At 34.8% G+C, this 17,256-nt stretch overlaps 1 protein-coding gene across 3 annotated transcripts in view; it reads left to right on the top strand.

The window, feature by feature from the left end:
- The window catches only part of LRP1B (LDL receptor related protein 1B), a 1,950,491-nt gene that overhangs the window by 1,299,540 nt on the left and 633,695 nt on the right, over positions 1-17,256 (top strand). For all 3 annotated transcript variants that reach the window (XM_031651763.1, XM_031651762.1, XM_031651761.1), the window contains 2 exons: positions 5,691-5,855; positions 6,140-6,384. In XM_031651763.1, the coding sequence (XP_031507623.1) occupies positions 5,691-5,855; positions 6,140-6,384 (410 nt within the window). The remainder of the gene's footprint in view (positions 1-5,690; positions 5,856-6,139; positions 6,385-17,256) is intronic.

Raw genomic sequence — 17,256 nt, 5'->3', positions numbered from 1 at the left:
AAACAAAGATAATTACAGTCCCTTCCCAAAACAAACCTTACTACCTGTGGACTAGACCGCCTAAAGCCACAAGATTAGAAGTTATGGTAATCTTACTAAATTTAAGATATAGCTGTTTTTATTAAAACAATATCAATGTCTTATTTATTAAAGATCATGCAAGCAAAGATTATTCTGTCTTGTGCTAGGTTTATAGTTTTGTATCCCTTATGCCAAATTTTGACACCTTATAATATTTGGCAAGGATAAGTAAGAAAGTGCTTGATTAATACATGCAAACAAAAATGTATTCTGGCAATTCTTAAGACATTTCTAAAGTCTTAACTACTTTACCAAAAATTTTAAAGCTAGCTTATTTATTAAAGATTTTACTTGTTATGTAAACTTGAAAAAGCATTTGACTAGTATTTTATTCCTGATAAAGTACTTGATTCAAGTGCTTTTATTTTCTTAAACCAATTAATTAGAGCTCTTGTATATATTTTTAGTAGTGAAACATTGTGTATATGAACATAAATACATAAACATATTATGCCTGCTGAGAGAAATACATCTTATAGATTCATAAAGACCTTTTTTTTTTTTTTTTTTTTCCTTCCTGTCTTGGACTTTCAGATTTCTGATAACTTGTTTCACAACCCTAGGCAGTTGTCAGCTAAATAGCCTTAATTTTTCATATTAAAGGAAACAACTAAGGTGAAAATGAAATAGCAAAATTTACATCATAAGGTATAGAGACAAAAAGTCTGGTGGTGCTAGAGGGAGACTAAAGATGGATACCAAATCAAACATAAAGTTAAGGAAATCTATCATAGGATTGTATAAGGAGACCAATTTTATTTAGATAGAGACTGTGTATCTTTAACTGGATCTCTGAGCTCTGGGTAGAGCCCACACTGAATCCTGGGTCTCCAAAAAGAAAATTATTAAGAGATTAAACCATGTAATGCACTTACAGTTCATTAATAAATAAATAAATAAATAAATGACATTTCTAAGTGTCTAAACGATACTATTCCTTACAAAACCAAGAGTAGCCTCTGTTGCAATAGCTACTTTAGAAAAAAAAAAAAAAAAAAAAAAAAGAAAAAAATCAGATGACACAATACAAAAGGAAGCAGCTTAAGAGCTGAGATGAACTTGTCTGTTCATACTCTTGAGATTCATTAAGGAAAAACAGAGGGTTTTCCCCAAAAGGGAGCCTGGTACCTTATCTGTTTTCTTTAAGGAACCCCAGGCTATTATAAACTATTTTAGGTCCCTCATGCAGCAGAGGGTGAAAGAGAAGGGAAACACAGCAGGAGTAAATAAAGAAAATAGAATTCAGTCAACTGAGAAGAAAAAAACTTTTGCTCAAAAAAAAAAAAAAAAAGACAAGGTCCTAAGAGAGAAAAAAACAAAAACATGAAGGACTTTTAAATACGAACACACACATACAAACACACACACATCTTGGATGTTAGCTTTTAATTAAGCTGAATTCTAACCATTGACCTCCTTAAAAAAAATATTTTAAAATGTCATTACCATATTTCAGCTAGGATAAATTGCTACTATTTCAGAATTACCAAGTATCAAACAAGAAAAGGCTTTATATAGGAACCAAACCCAGGCTATCATGGTGGGGGAAAAAAAAAAAAAAGAAGGCAGAACCTTAGCTATCAAACTGCAGCATGGGGTGACAGCCATTGCTCCTTCTGTTATGCCCAGACCGTTTATTCCCTGAAGAAGACCACCAGAGTCCAGAGTCAAAGCTAAGCAGCAAGGATCTTTATTACAGGTTCGAACCTGGAACTCTCCCTCGCTCACGAAACGAGACGCGCAGGAGAGCTCCCCCACTGAGCTCCGAGCAGTGTTATATAGTCTAAGAAAAGTGGGCATAGAGTTATTATACAAATCAGATATATGATTGGCTAGTGTTTGAACAAGGCGATTTGGCTAACTATGATTGGTTCCCGCCATTTCTGATATTTCGGTTCAACCTTTGAGGCGGGAGAGCAGGTTTATGGCAGCAAGAGTTTATCTTACTTAAACACGTCTTGTGACCTTGCCTCAGAACTTACAAAATCTCTGGTATGTGCAAAACAAAATCTCTGGTACGTGCAGAAAAACAGGTGCTCACAGAACTTACGAAATCTCTCTGGTATGTGCAAAGATTAGAGAGCAGAACAAAGGTGTAGCGGGGGGGCGGGTACACATCTATCTTTGTGTCCTTTCACTTCAGTTTGGCCTGGCTAGCAAAATGTTGACCTTGTTATGTAAATAAAGCCCTTATAGTAGTCAAAATCAAAAATCTCCAAAATTTATTTTCCTTTCACATCTCCATGAAACTAAAATTCTTTTAAAAGTAACTAATAGAAACCCATTGTTTGAAATAAATTCTATGAGATTAATCAAATCCTATGATCTCTTGCCCTGAATCATATTCTCATGACTTTGATTCACGTTTGCTTCATAAAACTAATCTACTTTCACTTAGGCACTGTTGTAGCATTTAAATATAGATATTAGTATTTTCTCTCTCTCCTTCCTTCTCTCCCCTTCTCTGTTTCCTTAACAGTTAGCAAGACTGTGAAAGTTTTCCTTTAAAAAATATTTATTCTCTATCAATATATGTGTGAGCATGCATGTACAAAAATCTTTTCTCTGTACTAATCATTCTGTGTGCTAAATTGTTTACATCCATTATCTCACCTAATGTTCCCAACAAATGTATACTATAACAGTTTTGATTTTCAGATGAAAAAAATGGGGCTTGAGATTAAGTATGCAGAAGTAAGTGACAAATTCCAACTTTGATCCAAGTTTGTTTTACACAAATGCATATACATTACCACTATTTAATATTGACACAGTTATCTAATAACACTTACCAAACGTCAGTGTTTTAACTTACATAGGAAGTTCCACTCTCATCTGTCTTCCCTTTTTGTCCTACTCTTTTAGCATATGTAATTACTCTGTTTATAAATACAATGTTTTAAACTGTCCTCTAATCATTTCATATTTGTAATTCCTATTTTCTATAACAGACTATATTCTTTTCAAAAATAGAAGTCATGGTGAATACTTAGTTTACATCATTTCACATTTCTTTAAATACACATAAAATTTGTTTAAAAGGAAGATGTGTTAATTGAATTTTAAATTTTGTTTTAAAAGATTGTTTCATTTTACAAGGTAATTTACTAAATTCCTATTTTCAAGGATTATACAGAATAATAGAAGAGTCAAAAATTAACAAAGCTACATATAATTACATGAAGATCAAATTTATTTTTTTACAATTTCACAATTTTACCATTTATCAACAAAATATTGCCAGACCTGATGGAAACATGTACTGCAACATTACTTTCTCTTTTTGATTTTTCAATCAAAAAAGGGAATTTTTCACTCCCTCTCTGGAGGTTCAAGTGTCCTGAAATAAACTGGCAACAAATTATGAGAAGAAAAGGCATACAGGATTATTAATGTGCAAGTGTACATGGGAGCCATACAAAATAAAGAATCAGAAGGCCAGATGGTTGAGGCTTATATGCCCTCTTCATACAGGAGAGGGAAATGGGAAATGTAAGGTATTTTGAGGAGTGCTAAATAATTTTCAGGGGAATTGAATGAGCTCAAATAATAGACAATGTCCTGGGCCAACGTTCCGCTGACCTCAGGGGTGAGTGGCTATAATTTCCAGAAAGGTGAAGGACAGAACCTCACAGTGAACAAACATTGTCTTAGCATACAAATAAAGCCTCTCGGAAAATATCTCAGAGCTTCCTTCAGAATAGATGAAAAGTCTGCCTGGGTGTGATGATGAGTCTTTTTTCATCTTTGTTGTTTAATCATTCCTGGTTATTTAATGAGATTCCAAGGGAGTGGTTTTCAGACAATTGCATTTCTTTTGAAAGAAGTTTTCTTCAGTCAAATAAGGGTACTTCCAGAGGGCCCCTCCCTTGTGTCTGGGGCAAGGAAGAGAGCAAGAAGAGAAGGTTAGAACATTCTTGAAAGGCAGCTTCCATGAACTTTAAATTTCCTTTAATTCAAAAAAGTGCTCAGCATGCCAAAGCACCATACTTTGGCATATTATTCTCTGAGCCCCAACACTGTCTACACCCATCAACACTCAATTCTAAGCTCTTGAAATTTGTTCCTCTTCCATTTTTCCCTTTCACTTAATGGAATCCCTATACACCATATCCTTCCCTCAATCTGAGATTACTGAAACAAGAAACGGACGGTCACCTGAGATTCTGTTCCTTACCTCATTTCTTACACCCAGTCTATCAGCTAGTCCTGACAATTCTACCTTCAAATTATATCTTGAATCAACTCACTTCTCTCCTTTATTGCCACCACCATATTCTAGACCACTATCATCTTTTCTGGTCTTTTATATAACTCTTAACATGCTCATACTCTTGCCTTACTACTATTCTCTGTATAATAGCCACATTGATTAGACAGTGTATCTGTGTTTGGTACAGTATATCCTGTGTACATACTGATTAGACAGATATACTGTCTCATCACTATCGTTGTGGGTTTTTTATTCCCCTAATTCAGCAGGCAGGAGTGTTACAGCTCTTTTCCTCCTGCCACATGTAACTTGGCAAGCAGGAGAATTATAGCTCTTTCACTCCTGCAGTTCAGTGACTCCAGGTTCTTGTTCCATGACCAAAAGGAATAAGGTACATGGATACTGGAGAGGGAGTAAGGCAGAGTAAAATTTATTGAGTGAAAGAAAAGCTCTCAACAGCGAGAAGAGGGGACTTGAAAGTGGGTAGCCTTCTCTGAGGCTGAGCTAGGGGTTTTTTATGGGCTTCAAATGGGGGAATGCTTGCTAATTGGTTTATGGGTGGGCTTGGAAAAGGAATCATTCAATAGGCTAAAGGCATCATTCAGAAAGAACCAATTAAGAGAGAGTGGATAAGATATGGATGGAAGTTCTCACTCTGGTTCATGGATTCGATCCAGAACTGGTAGCCCAGTTTTCAGGCTTTAGACTGCCCTGGCTTGAAGGTTGAGTTTCACAGGGGACCCATTTGTGGCTGCCTGGGAATTTGTCTGTCTCCTGTCACTGTCACTATGGCTGTATATATTTACTAAATATACAGAATAACATTTCTCCTCTGCTTAAAAGCCACCAAAGGTCCATGCACTTCTTATTCCCTTAATATAAAATCCAAAATAATTATCTTACCCTACAAGACCCATAATATTACCTTTTTGACTTCCTATTCCTCCCCTCTCCTCCTCACTCACTATACTTCCGATGCATTGACCTTATTTCTGTTCCTCAAATAGCCCACATTTTTTTCCCTGTTAGGGCCTTAGCATATGTTGTTTATTCTACTTGCCATGCTCTTTATACTGCCCATCTCGTTCTTCAGTTTTAGAATAAATGTCACTCCTCAAAGTGCTTTTTTTCTGATCACCTTCTCTAAGTAGGTCAGTCACCTGCTATTCTCTCTCATAGTAATTTTTTTTCAAAATATTTCATGAGTCATCATTATATATTTATGCACTTATTTAGTCTGACTCCTCCACTGGACCATAAGCTCCATAACGGTATATAATACATCTGTTTCTGTTGTGACTGAACACCTATGCAGTGCCTAGCACATAGTAGACACTCAATAAATATCTGTGAAATGAATGACTGAAACAATAGCATTATTTCTTTTTTTTTTAAGAATTCTTTTCTGGACAGACTGGGATGCAAATTTTCCTCGCATTGAATCTGCCTCTATGAGTGGTGCTGCAAGAAAAACCATCTACAAAGACATGAAAACTGGGGCTTGGCCTAATGGACTAACTGTGGACCACTTTGAGAAGAGGATAGTGTGGACAGATGCCAGGTTTAAAAAATTATCTCTTTTCTGGATTTTTTTTTTATTTCCTCAGATAATATTTACAACACTGGAAAATGTCCTAACATGTCAGTATCATGTATACATATATTAAAATTGGAGGTGGTTTTTTTTTTTTTTTTTTTTTGCTTTTCCCAAATCAGATACAGACCCATAAAAATATTAATAAAATACCTTTTTTTTTTTTTGTCATTTAGCTGAGTTATATGATTATGTCTCTGGACTAGTTGAATGAGTTTTGACAAACTACCCATGTATTTATCTTCCTGCAGGTCAGATGCTATTTATTCAGCCCTCTATGATGGAACAAACATGATAGAAATCATCCGAGGTCATGAATACCTTTCCCATCCTTTTGCTGTGTCTCTATATGGGAGTGAAGTCTACTGGACAGACTGGAGGACCAACACATTGTCCAAAGCCAATAAGTGGACAGGGCAGAATGTCAGTGTGATTCAGAAAACAAGTGCACAGCCATTTGACCTTCAGATATACCATCCCAGTCGCCAGCCACATGGTAAGTGCTTGTTCACTTATGGATTAACCACCCAGAAAGTATTATCATCTTGATAATGTAATATTTGAACTACAAAATAATCTTCTGTAAAAGTTATTGACATTTTATGCATACTGTATGAGGGAAGTGGTTTTAACCTTTATTTTAACTAGTTTAGAATTTTTTTTATTTTGCTTTTTATTTTCTTTACACATAAATATTTAGGGGCATCTTAATTACTAATACACAAACACATCTTAATTACTAAGATGCCCCTATATATTTATTTTAAACTAAGTCCCCTAATTTTTAGATTATTGCCATGTAGCATATTGGGAGGAGATGGGGTGGTACATGAGAAAAGGTGAACCATTTGCTTGAGTTCCTCTATTTTAAGAGAAGTGAGTTCACAGGCACATATATGTTACCTCTCCTCATGTTTTTCAGCTTTTGGTTCAACAGTGAACGCCATCTTGGTTTCATGATTCTGTTTCCTCCACTCAATCTTTGCCAAATGTTACTATCCTAATTCTTACTTTTTCGCCTACTGTGATACCATGACCATTTGGCGTAACATCAGCTCATCCTTTTATACTTTTTCGCCATTATATGTGACATAACTGGTGGAAATCTCATTTGAATGCAAACAATGTCCCCTTCATTAGCATATTTTCATTTTAGATTCACGATTCTTAGATGACAAGCTCTCTCTTGCATTTTCTCCTTCTCTTTCTTTTTCAGTGTGGAATAAGATCTTCTAACTCATTGGCATGTAGGGCATTTGTTCCACACACTGAGCCTTATATTTTAAATTTGTATTATAGTATCTTTTAGACTTGACTAAAACCAGTTACCTCTCTGGTTGACAATATCACATGGCTATTCTTTGTCTTTCTTCAGTATGTGACCTTCATCCTCCCTTGATGCTATTTCTTCTACCAAAGTCTCATCTGCAAAATTTTCTGTGTCCTTTCTCTGACAATCTGATTGAATCTAGTTATTTTCCCAGATACTCTCAATTTCTCAGTTTCTATTTTCTTATGTAATTGATCTTTCTTTGCTATACATACTGGTTTCTATACATACTGCTTGCATAGGTGAGCAATAACTTTAATTTTTTTCTTCCACTCTTGATTTCTTTCACCTTATAAGCTAAAAAGCATGAGGACAATACAGAAAAAAAGTATATAGATTAGTCATTGTTGCATTTAATAAGGATTTAATAGATATATTGAATTTAACTAAATTTAAATAAGGCAAGAAGTTATTATTCTGACCAGCAATGTGCCACTAGTATAATGAAAAACATACTCTTCTCTAGAAGCTTCCTCTTCAACAGAGGAATGCCTAGCTGTAAGCAAACACTGTAGATGACAATCACTTATAAGATATGAATGGTTTTGATTATTTCAAGTGTAAAATTATTTACACAACTGTATTTTTGTCCCTCAGATTGTTTGGCATTTTGTAGTAATTATAAATTGTATGTTCGGCACAATCTAAATGGACTGGACCATGAAAAATGGCCTTCATCTATGTATTGCATCATTCCTTCTCACCCAAAATAGGATCAATGTCTTTCATTTACTAACTGCACTGTCTAATTTGCCTACATTGGCATGACCCTTAGTAAATTCATAGAACAGGAAGAACCATGATACTCTCAAACTTTCCTGACATTTGTGCATATATAGAAAAGAAATGAGACATTCATTGTCATTTTTTGGTGGGGGGAGGCATCCTTGACTTTTTTACTTAACTCAAAATATGATTTATATATGATTTTTCCTCTTTACTTAAGATAAGCAGGATTTTACTATGTAGATCTAATTTAACATATTTTCCCAGGATTCAGGGCAAATATTCTAGTCTTTAAATACATTTAGAGAATATCACCTACGAAAACAACTTGCTGTTTCCTAAATGAAATTCAGTCAGTTTCCAATTTTGAGAGTGATCGGAGAACATTCTACTTTTCCCCATTATAAGGATCACTGAGCTTATAATAATCATTATCTGTCCTATTTATCTGCTTCAGTGAAGTAATACTTCCACTGCTAGGGAAAAAAGATGCAGGAACATATCGACTATTTTATTACCAAGGATAGAATTAAAATGAAAATGGTGACAAAGGCTCAGCATTAACACAAATACAATAATAATAGCCCATTTTCTGGTGAATAATAACATGATGTTCATGAAAAAAATAATACATTTTAAAAATACATGACATTCAGTACTATAAAATTGAAATATATCTTTCACAAATTAAAGAAACAAAGGTTACAAATACTATTTGACGTTATCTAATCCTCCAAGTAGGAAATTAATAAAAGTTTTAGCACCAGTTTTCTTACGAGTAAGCATTCATTATGTACACAAAATTCCAAATTGGTTATTGGACATTTAAGCAGAATATTTTAGAAATACATTTTAGATTGCTTTGGTTTTAAATGTTGTTGTTATATGGGATTAGGAAGAAACAAACCGAAGCTGAAACGTATGCAATATGAAGGAGCAATAGCGAATATTTTAAAAATTAAATTAAAAAAATTACAGCATGAGGGAGCCAAGCTTAGAGTTAATGGCAAGGCCTGGGTTCAAATCCTAAACATATGATTTATTAATTGCATGATGTACCCTTCATCATTGGCATAGTTTTATTTCAGATTCATGAGTCTTAGCTATTAATGTGTTATTGGACATTATTGGCAAGTTATTTAACCTCTCTGTACTTGCTTTTTCAAACTGGAGATCATGTGTCTAAATCACAGGATCTCGCAAATGTTGAGTTTAATCACCATTTAACACAATGTAGGTTTTTCTTTAAGTTGAAAATATATAATTCACATTTATGAAGTAATCTAATCTATATTTTATCAGTAAAATACAATTATTAATTTTTAGGTATATTAAAAAACAATGACAACAAAACTCATTTACAATAAACACTTTTTGGGTCATGTGTTAGGTTTTGTTTGGATAATGAGATCTGGGATTATATCATGAAGCATTAAATAAAAATGGTTTTGTGATTAAGACTTTGTAAATATAAGTGTGCAGTTATATCTTTTTTTTTTTTTTTTTTTTTTTGAGCAGCAGCAAAATTTATTGCAAAGAGCAAAAGAACAAAGCTTCCCCAGCGTGGAAGGGGACCTGAGCGGGTTACCCAAGTATATCATTTTTATTAGTACTTTACAGGTGTTAGTCTCAATGTGTGCGGAGACTTGCAGGAACAGTTCTCCATCTGAGACTCCTTCTCACACATACCAATTATAAATTCTTATACTAGCTCAAATTTTACGTCCTCTACATTAATAGTTAACACCATAAGGATTCAGCATTTAAAGCTTGTATGGTTATTTATTTATTTATTCATTAATTGTTTCCTAACCCTGTCTTACCTACTCACCTAGGTTATAAAATATTTAAGGAACAGTGTTTCATTTATTTCTTTGTGCCAACTATACAGTCTAGCTAAGTCTTTTATAACAATATTGATAATTATAATAATAATAGCTAACTTGATTATCATTGTATTTCATGAGATATCAATTTTTCATATCAATGAGAAAAATTGTTAGCAACCCAGTTTTACAGATGAGGAACCTAAGATAGAGAAATACTAAGTAAATTGCTCAAGATCTAACAGCCAGGGGATAATCATTCTGTTATCTGAATGGAAGTCTGAAGCCAAAGCTTTTGTCTTACTCACTACACTCTACAGGCAGAAGACATTCAATGCACATATATTCCTCTTGGAATTGTTGCATCTTATCACCAGATGGCAGTAGAGAGTCATGTTTTATTGACATTCTCCTTGGACAAACTTCCTTACCTTCCTGGAGTTTATAGTCTAAGAGGAGGAACAAACTAAAATAACAATTAGGATAAATACAAACATTGTTATGATAGATAGATTTTGAATATAAGAGTATAGTAAATGTATTTTAAAAAGTAGCAGGGTGTGGTACTAAAAACAAAACAAAACAAACCTTGGAATTAGCTAAGTTTAATTCTTCCCTCATGTCACTCACTAGCCATGTTACCTGAGGCAAATTACTAACTTGGAGGGGTTTTATTTCCACATTTGCAGATCGAAACAGCTACAAGTAAGGAAATAATAAATCAGAGACAAGATTGGGCAGGGGTCAGATCATGCTCACACTCAAATAATATCCCTACAAAGAAATATAGTTTTTTCCTCCGGGATAAATGGTTCCAATGATGTTAAACATAAGTGTGCATTAAAATTAATGGAGGGCTTATTAAAACACATATTGGTGGGTGTTACCCAGAGATTCTGATTCGGTAGGTCTTGGGTGGGGTTTGACATTTTGCATCTTTAACAAATTCCCAGGGGACATGATGCTGACTTAAGAGCCATTCCTCTAAGAAAAGGAAAAAAACATTTAAAAAGAATATGGTCAAAGGAGTAAAAAGAACAGATTTGCATGATAGAAATTTGTAAAGGATTGATTGGAGAGACAGGATTGAAGTGTATATGTGTGTGTATGTATATGTATGTATAGAATATATATGTATGTGTGTGTATATATATGTTACACACACACCCCCACAGAGAGATAGAGAGAGAGATTATAGAAATTAACTCATATGCTTATGGAGGACAAGAAGTTCCACAATCTACTGTAGGTGAACAGGAGAACCAGGAAAACCAGTGGTGTAACTCAATCCAAATCTTAAAGCCTAAAAACCAGGAAGGGTAGGTGGGTAATGGTATAAGTCCAGTTCCAGGAGTTCACAGGTCCGGGAACCAGGAGTGCCAATGATGGAGTGTGGGATAAGATATATATCCCAGCTCAAACAGGAAACAAACTTGCCTTTCCTCTACCTTTTTATTCTATTTAGGCCTTCGACAGATTGGATGATGCTTCCCTGTACTGGCAAGGGCAGGAACTTTTTAACCCAGTATACTAATGCAAATACTCATCTCTTCCAGAAATACACCCAGAAATAATTATTTGCCAGCTATCTAGACATTCTCTAGACTAGTCAAGTTTACATATAAAGATAACCATCACAGGAAGTTACTTCAGTAGATCAGGAGGTGGCTGATGTCAAAATCTGGTAGATGCTCGTAGGTGAAACGGTCTCTGTTGAGATATACTTAGAGGTGAAATCATTAAAAAGTAGCGACAGAGATTTGAGTGGGGAACCTGGGGAAAGGAGGAATAATATGGGATGGCTTTAAGAGAGGGGGTCAGCAAATGTATTCTGTGAAAGGCCAAATAATATTAATGAATATTTTAGGACTTGTGGGCCGTGTGTTCTCTGTTGCAGTTACCCTGCTGCAGTTGTAATGTGAAAGCAGTCATATGGGAAATGAGTAAGTGTGGCTGTGTGCCAATAAAACTTAATTTCTAGACACCAAAATTTGAATTTCATACAAGTTTTATGTGCCATGAAATAGTATTCTTCATTTGAGTTTTTTTCCAACCGTATAAACAAGTTGCTCACTAGCCAGTATTAGCCTTTAGGCCATCATTTGCAGACACTTGATTTAAAGGATTAGCTGAAAAATTAAACTTTGGAATGTGCTGAATTTGAGATACTTCTGGGATACAGTTGAATATTTAGGGCTAAAAAGGAAGGAAGGTTTGGGCTAAAACTAGAACTTTCGTAGTTATTCAATTGTAGATTGAAGGCAAAATGTAGGTAAGATTTCTTGCCTAGACTAGCTCGGTCGGGGAGACCCTAACCCAGCAGTGTTAGAGGAATTAAAGACACACACACAGAAATACAGAGGTGTGAAGTGGGAAATCGGGGGTCTCACAACCTTCAGAGCTGAAAGCCCTGAACAGAGACTTACCCACGTATTTATTAACAGCAAGCCAGTCATTAGTATTGTTTCTATAGATATTAGATTAAATAAAAGTATCCCTTATGGAAAATAAAGGGATGGGCTGAAATAAAGGGATGGGCTCTGGCTAGTTATCTGCAGCAGGAGCATGTTCTTAAGGCACAGATTGCTCATGCTATTGTTTGTGGTTTAAGAACGCCTTTAAGCGGTTTTCCGCTCTGGGTGGGCCAGGTGTTCCTTGCCCTCATTCCGGTAAACCCACAACCTTCCAGCGTGGGCGTTATGGCCATCATGAACACGTCACTGTGCTGCAGAGGTTTCGTTTATGGCCAGTTTTGGGGACAGTTTATGGCCAGATTTTGGGGGGCCTGTTCTCAACAATTTCTTAGGAGTATTACAGAAAATAGAAAAGGGCAAGGATAGAGCCTTGGAGAACTCCAACACTAAAAAGGAGGGGAAAGAAGAATGCGCGGAAAAAGGGCACCAACAGATTTCAGGACAAAAAGGGAAAGCTTGTGCATGCGTGCACACACACGCACACATGAAGGGAAAAGTTTCAAGCTAACACTAGCCAACAGTATTTGCTTTTGTAGAAAAGCCAATAAAAATAAAGACATAAATGTATTCATTGGATTTGGCAACCTGAAAGAAGGTCAGTGATAATTTTAGTGAGAGCAATTTCGGTGAGTTTGTTTGCATATGTCCTCGTGATCCTAAATATGTCTGGCATTAGATATTAGTATAACTTTCAACTCTTTTTACTACAAAATATAATTTACTAAATAGGACTATATTGTTCAGTCAAACAGTAAATTCTAAAAAAATACCTTCATAGCAGTCAGCTTAGTCTAGAGCCAGATTGCTTGGGTTCAAATTCCAAATTCATCATATCCTGACTTCTAGTGCATTAGTATTAGTTTGTTTCTCTACGTTAGTATTTGTTTGTTTGCCTGTTTGTAAATCTGTAACATGGAATTGTTATAAAGATTAAATGCATTAGTCTCTCTCTCTTTTTTTTTGTTGTTGAGATGGAATCTCACTCTGTCTCCCAGGCTGGAGTGCAGTGGCACCATCTTGGCTTACTGCAACCTCCGCCTCCCGGGTTCAAGTGGTTCTCCAGCCTCAGCCTCCTAAGTAGCTTGGACTACAGGCACATGCCACCATGTCCAGCTAATTTCTGTAGTTTTAGTAGAGATGAGGTTTTCCTATGTTGGCCAGACTGATATTGAACTGCTGATCTCAGATGATGTGCCCTCCTCAGCTTCCCAAAGTGCTAGGAGTACACGCGTGAACCACTGCGCCCAGTCACATTAGTCTCTTTTAAGCAGTTAGAACATACCTGGCAAGCACTAAGCACTTTATAAGTGTTTGTTAAGTAAATTAAATAGATTAGATTAGAGAGAGAGAGAGAGAGAGAGAGATGCACAATTCTCTCATGTTGTTTTACACATTGACACCAAACTCTCCTCCCCCGCCCTGTAAGGGAGTTGTTTGTAAGCATGGAAAAAGTGAAATGTAACTCTTCTTTTGTATACTTCTTTCTCTACCACCCATCTGCCATGTCATTCTTCTCTGTGTGCCCGCTCAGCCCAAAGGTGTTTTCTTCGTCACCACTCCAGGTGCGGGGTTAAATTTTCTCATAAACCCGGCAAGAATCTACCACCCCGGGTTTTTCTGTTTTGTGTTTCTTTTCTTAGCTGCTCTAATTGGAATTTAAAAAATCAAGAATGTGATTGTTACTTTAATTATAGTGTTGCAAACCCTTTGTCTGTTAGACTTTCACCAATTGTAAGATGTTTTTCTCTTTTTGTAGAAACTTATTTTTCATGTAAACAGAACTTGGTTTAAAGGGGTCTTAAGCATTTGTTGATAAAAGTAGTACTATTTTTGCAAAAACATTTTAGTTTACTTTCAACGTCAGGCTACTGACTCATCTGCTCCTTTTAAATTTTATTTTGAAAACCATAGCAACTGGTAAATATACAAACTGATTTAGATAATAATGTGACATCCTTTTAAAAAAGAATCAAAACCCAGAAAAAGAGAGAATGAGTAAGACATTGAGAGGTTTCTCCATAGTACAATAATAATTCGATTAAATATAGTTATACCAATTGTACTCTAATTCAGTCTCCATTTTGCATCCCTGTTTTATAAGACGTCCATGAATTGGCCCATGAATGAATGAGTGAATGAATCAGAATGAATTGTTTCATGTAGAGAGGCTGTGTATTGTAGTGTAGTGGTTAAAACCTGGACTCTGGAACCTGAATCTTTCTGTTCTCCTTTTAATATTTGTGTGATCTTGACTTAATCTTTTTTACCTTCTCAAAGTTAAGTTTAGCCTTTGCAAGATGAAGGCAATTTATTTTCATAAACAAAGGTGACCATTGAGAGAAATAAATAAAATAATGCTTATAAAACACTTGGCACATTTTCTAGCATAATATGATAAAATAAATTACTATTTCTTTAACTTTTAAAATCTTTTTTTTTTTTTTAAATCCCACTGTCCATTATAGGAACATTGCAAGCTGTTTCTCAAAAAGTAAGTTTAACATCGAAATGATTTAAGTGCCTCCAATTGCATCAGAAAAACATTTCTATAGAAAATTAAACTTTTCTTGACAACATCTATAAGAAAACAAGATAATCTTATTTCACAATAAAAAAAAAAGTTATATTTTAAGAATATTAGTGATACTCCCTTACGAATTCGCTCCTTAGAGGACAAAGTATCACTTATAATACCTGAAGGATGAGAGATTTCATATTGTATTATTAATATTTTCAGTTAGAATTATGTGGAATATTTTTCACATGATTAATAAAAGGTTTTTTTTTTTTTTTTCTTTTTTTTTTTTGTCAAAAAGAAATACCCTGAAATACATGTTTCAGCATGGTGGAGGTGAATCTCAAATATTTGCAGGTTGCTTAAATTATTTGCTTCCACAATTCACTGTGTTAAGATCTAGGCCAGTTCCGGTGGCTGACACTGGTAATCCCAGCACTTTGGGAGGCCGAAGCAGGCAAATCATTTGAGCTCACAAGTTCAAGACCAGCCTGGGCAACATAATGAAACCCTGTCTTTTCAGAAAAAAATAAAATCTAACTAGACTGGATAAAGACAATGTGGTATATATACACCATGGAATACTATGTAGCCATAAAAATGAATGATATGCTCTCTGCAGGGACATGGATGGAGCTGGAAGCCATTATTCTCAGCAAACTAAAGCAGGAACAGAAAACTAAACACCACATATTCTCATTTATAAATGGGAGCTGAATGTTGAGAACACATGGACACATGGTGGGGAACACCACACACTGGGGCCTGCCGAGGGGTGGGGATAGGAGAGAGAGAGTATCAGGAAGAATCACTAATGGATACTGGGCTTAAAACCTAGGTGATGGGTTGATCTGTGAAGCAAACCACCATGACACATGTTTACCTGTGTAACAAACCTGCACATCCTGCACATGTACCCTGGAACTTAAACAGTAAAAGAAAGATCTAACTACTTGTCATATAAATTAAATTGCTCTTTCTCTTTCCTCTCTCACTCTCTCTAAATATAAAATATATATTATATGTAAAATAATACATATTATATATATTTTTAGCAGAGTTGATAACATGTAGGATAGAGGTTACACACGTACATACATACATAATACATTGTATTATTCTCCCCACTGTTTACTCGTATCTAGTGTCTCTTTATTTCATATATACTATCGGTATGAGATTTATTTGATCTAACATGTATCCTATTTTAAAATTCAGAATCCCTAGTTCTATTCCAAAATCAGGGCTGCTCAATATATGCACTTCACACATTTTGGGCCAGATAATTCTTTGTTAGTTGTGGGCTAGATAGTTCTCAGCTACACTTCCTGTGAATTATACAATGTTTATTAGATCCTTCACCTCTTTTCACTAAGATGCCAACAGTACTCCAAGTCATAACAACCAAAAATGTCTCAATTTATTTCCAAATGTTTCTTGGGAGGTAAAATCACCACCATCACCACTGATTGAGAACCACTGTCCTAGATGGTTTTTTAAAATACTGTGAATACAGAATCATTGTAAAAATAGGAACTTCCCTGACATGTTTTTTTTTTTTTTTTCTTTCAAAGCATATAACAAGTGACATTAACAGAGAATAAATTAAGATACCAGAAAGACATGCCATCTCTTTAGAACGACTGAAAGTTAGTTGGTATTTTAAGACACATTTCCCCTATAAATGTAACATTATATTACATATATATTTTTGTCTTTTTACACCAAAACCTGCATACAGATGGAATTTTTTTTTGTGTTTTTTAAAAATTCTCTCTGTAGAGATACCTATAAAAGATAAGATAAAATTTTTAGACATCCTATATTCTACTTTATAGAGTACAGCATAAAATTAATTCATAAAGTATGACATAATTTGAGGAAAGCAGCTCCCTCATAAATAGTGTATATTTTTAAATTAGGAATTCACTTAAATTCTTCAATGTGAAATGTTAAACTTATCACTTAAAGATGTTTGTCATAGGGAAAATAGGATTTGAGGTTAGTGTTTCATTGCAAAGCACTTCTGAAAATTCCTTTCTTTAAAACTATTAAGTCCTTTCCTAAGGGAAAATTACTAATAAACATTATTTTATTACAATAGTAATTGTTTTCGTGCACATAAGGTTCATTACTAGGATGAATATTAGTTACTATCAAAAATGACTACATGGGAGGGAGAAAAATCTTTCTCTACCTAACAAATTGGACCCTGGCATTCTGCTTTGAGCATGGTTTTATTAGGTAAACAGCTCTACATATTTTATACTGCATCAACATTTATGTGTATTTTGAACTTATTGGAAAAACTAGTTGTTTGGATTTAAAATGGTTTTTTCTTTTCCCCTGGTGATAAATGGACTATAATTAAATACAGTTTGAATCATATGTGAAATTATATTTAATGATATTATTTTTCTTCCCAGAGCGCACATCAGTCTTGGGTGATAGCACAATTAACGTGTTTCTCCTATAAAGTATTGTAGTTGTGCATTAT

Source organism: Papio anubis, chromosome 10, assembly GCF_008728515.1.
Source record: "Papio anubis isolate 15944 chromosome 10, Panubis1.0, whole genome shotgun sequence".
NCBI classification, from domain to species: Eukaryota; Metazoa; Chordata; class Mammalia; order Primates; family Cercopithecidae; genus Papio; species Papio anubis.
The sequence above is the reverse complement of the archived record's forward strand: the minus strand, read 5'-3'. Positions and strand labels throughout refer to the sequence as shown.